The sequence below is a fragment of the Cyprinodon variegatus genome, unplaced genomic scaffold (genome assembly GCF_000732505.1).
Source record: "Cyprinodon variegatus isolate N-32 unplaced genomic scaffold, C_variegatus-1.0 Scaffold1177, whole genome shotgun sequence".
In the NCBI taxonomy this organism is placed as follows: Eukaryota; Metazoa; Chordata; class Actinopteri; order Cyprinodontiformes; family Cyprinodontidae; genus Cyprinodon; species Cyprinodon variegatus.
Window position 1 is genome coordinate 115655 of NW_015151630.1, and position 2654 is coordinate 118308.

Here is a 2654-nt window from a genome sequence, read left to right on the forward strand (position 1 = left end):
CATCCATCTCCAGATAGACGTGGTCACTCTCTTCATGCATCTAATCAACTGAGTCCAATCTTGACATGATGACTTGATGATATGAATGGAGTCAGATGTGCTATTGTTTGGTTGGAAAGAAAACCTGGAACCTTTCTGGAACCAGTTTGACACCCCTGTTCTAGAAAATTGAGTTATTATCCCCCCACTGCAGAGCTGCCTTTGACTGTTAAACTGTTAACTGAGGTATCATTAGTTACGTCCTCCAAGGTGGTTATATTTTCATCAGTGTTGGCTTGTCTGTTTTCAAAATAACTTAAAAACCTATTGACAGATTTTGATGAAATTTTCAGAGAAGGTGCCGATTGTGACTGGCAGCGAATGATTTCATTTCAGTGATGATCCAGATCACCATCTGGAGCCAGGAATGTTTCGCTTGGTGGTAGTTAGCTACTTGGCGGAGGTCCGCACTCTACAAGCTAATTTCTAAGTTTAAGTTTATGGTCAAACTGTTTTATTTGCTTTACTACCTGCCTTTATCATGTTTTTATTGTTACTTGCATTTATTCTGTTTTTATTCTTCTATTTTACCGTTTTAATTAATGTGAAGCATTGTCAAGAATTGTCTTTGTACTGAATTGTGCTACACAGATAAACTTTCCTTGCCTTGCCTTAAGGAAACGAAAATGGTTAAACTTTGAAGGTTTCTGAAGCCTTTCTAATTCAGTGCAGTTATAAAAATAATATTCGGCCCAGAGACAGGCTTGAGGGCTTAAATAAGCTGAATCTATTCTTATGATTCATTCAGGGAAATATTTGTTTACCTGATGATGGGTTTCTGCAGCTCAGGCTGGGTGTAGTGCACCATATGCTGCAGGATCCCCCACAGTGAAATGGGGATTGTGAGGAACACAAACACACCGGCAATGAACCAGGCTTTACTGTGAGTCCCGACCTGCACAGACAGAAAAGCAGAACCTCTATGAATCATTCAGTATGGATCAGATACAAGCAGATCAGGATGGGGGGGTGAGGATATGAGCACCTTGTCCTTCTGGAGCTCCCAGATGCACAGCGGCACTACAGCCACCAGCAGAAGGGCATAAAGAACCAGAACCAGGGGACGGATCCATCTCCTCCACTCTGCACAGGTACATGGCATGGTGGCTGCTTCACCCTGAGTGCAGACTTACAGGCTCATCCTAAATCTTAGAGACAGACGGGACAAAAAGCATACAACACTGCTTTGACTGTGCAATTCAGTTCCTTAAGATATGATTATTATTGTTTTCAGTCATTATCATTATCATTAATTCAATTTTTTGTGATAATAATTGACATGAATATTACTGAACAAAATCATTTAAAAAGATCAAAAGGTCAAATGTCCAAACAACTACAAAACATAGTTATATATCTTTTATATTCCTTCACCTTTACTCACCTGCACCTGTTTACAATAAAAAAAAAAAAACTGTAACTTCAATGTGGTAAACAAGGAGTTGATATCTATATGGCATATCTTTATAAAGCCTGTAAGTCTGTCTAATTGGAAAGGGAATAACAGAAAAATAGAAGACAGATCAACATTACTGTGAAATGAAAATGAGTTGTAAAGCTGTTCAGGTCAGCTTTTTTGTTATACTGTAGATTAAACCACCTCAGAACTGATGCACAGTGTTAAATATGTAGTGTCAAAGTACATTGACTCTTTTACAGTTATAACGACAAAAACATCTGGCGTAAGATATACACTACGTAGAAAGTGGGACCAAATGCACTCGGCTTAGTGATAAATCCACCTCTTAAAGTGTCACTTTAACACTGCAACATTTACAGTGTGAATGAGTAAGAAGTAAGTTTGTGAACTTCAGGATTTAATAAATTGGCAAAATTTTATCTTTTCTTCTGATTATTTAACCAAAAATGTATTTTATTTTGCATATATTATGTCTACAGTCCTTACAGAATGGTGGGTGAGTTTTGCAGCTTTTTAAATCTAACAATTTAAGTCCATTGCAAATGGAAAAATGGAAGCTTGAAAATATTAGAAAATTATGGAAGAGGATTAGGGCCACTAAAACAATAAAAAACGTTACCCGATTTTTAAATATTATTTCAGTTTAATAAGGGAATAATTCTGACTTTTTCTAAGAATTATGTCTTTTTTTTCTCAGAATTCTGACTGAACACTGACAGCTAACAAACATGTTAGCATCAAGCTGTAGCCACGTCTGTTTTAGAGACTTGCTCCCTTTATTTGATGATCTTCTGCTCCTCAATTAATGAAGTAGCATCACCAGGGACCCCTCAGGCATGTAAAAAGTTGGCTAATTTCATCATTTTCCACTAATGTGTCACTGGTCCTCCCAAACAACTCACATCTTTGTCAGTGAAGCTGAGTGCTCCAACATCTCTTCCTTCATTGTGTCCATCTGCATTTAGATCCAAACTTCTGAGATTAAAGTCAGAATTCTGAGGGGAAAAAAAATACATTTCTGAGATTAAAGTCAGAATTCTGAGAAAAAAAAATACAATTCTGAGATTAAAGTCAGAATTCTGAGAAAAGAGTTAGAATTTTTAGATTAAAGTAAGAATTCTGAGAAAAAAGTCAGAATTCTGAGATTAAAGTCAGAATTCTGAGAAAAGAGTTAGAATTTTTAGATTAAAGTAAG

At 36.5% G+C, this 2654-nt stretch overlaps 1 protein-coding gene across 1 annotated transcript in view; it reads right to left on the bottom strand.

Moving 5' to 3' along the window:
* LOC107101953 (transmembrane protein 184C-like) overlaps positions 1-2654 on the bottom strand; it is a 12146-nt gene that overhangs the window by 8102 nt on the left and 1390 nt on the right. The window contains exons 2-3 of the mRNA XM_015401049.1: positions 1025-1187; positions 804-934 (exon numbers count right to left, since the gene is read on the bottom strand). Of these exons, the coding sequence (XP_015256535.1) occupies positions 804-934; positions 1025-1141 (248 nt within the window). The 5' untranslated portion in view covers positions 1142-1187. The remainder of the gene's footprint in view (positions 1-803; positions 935-1024; positions 1188-2654) is intronic.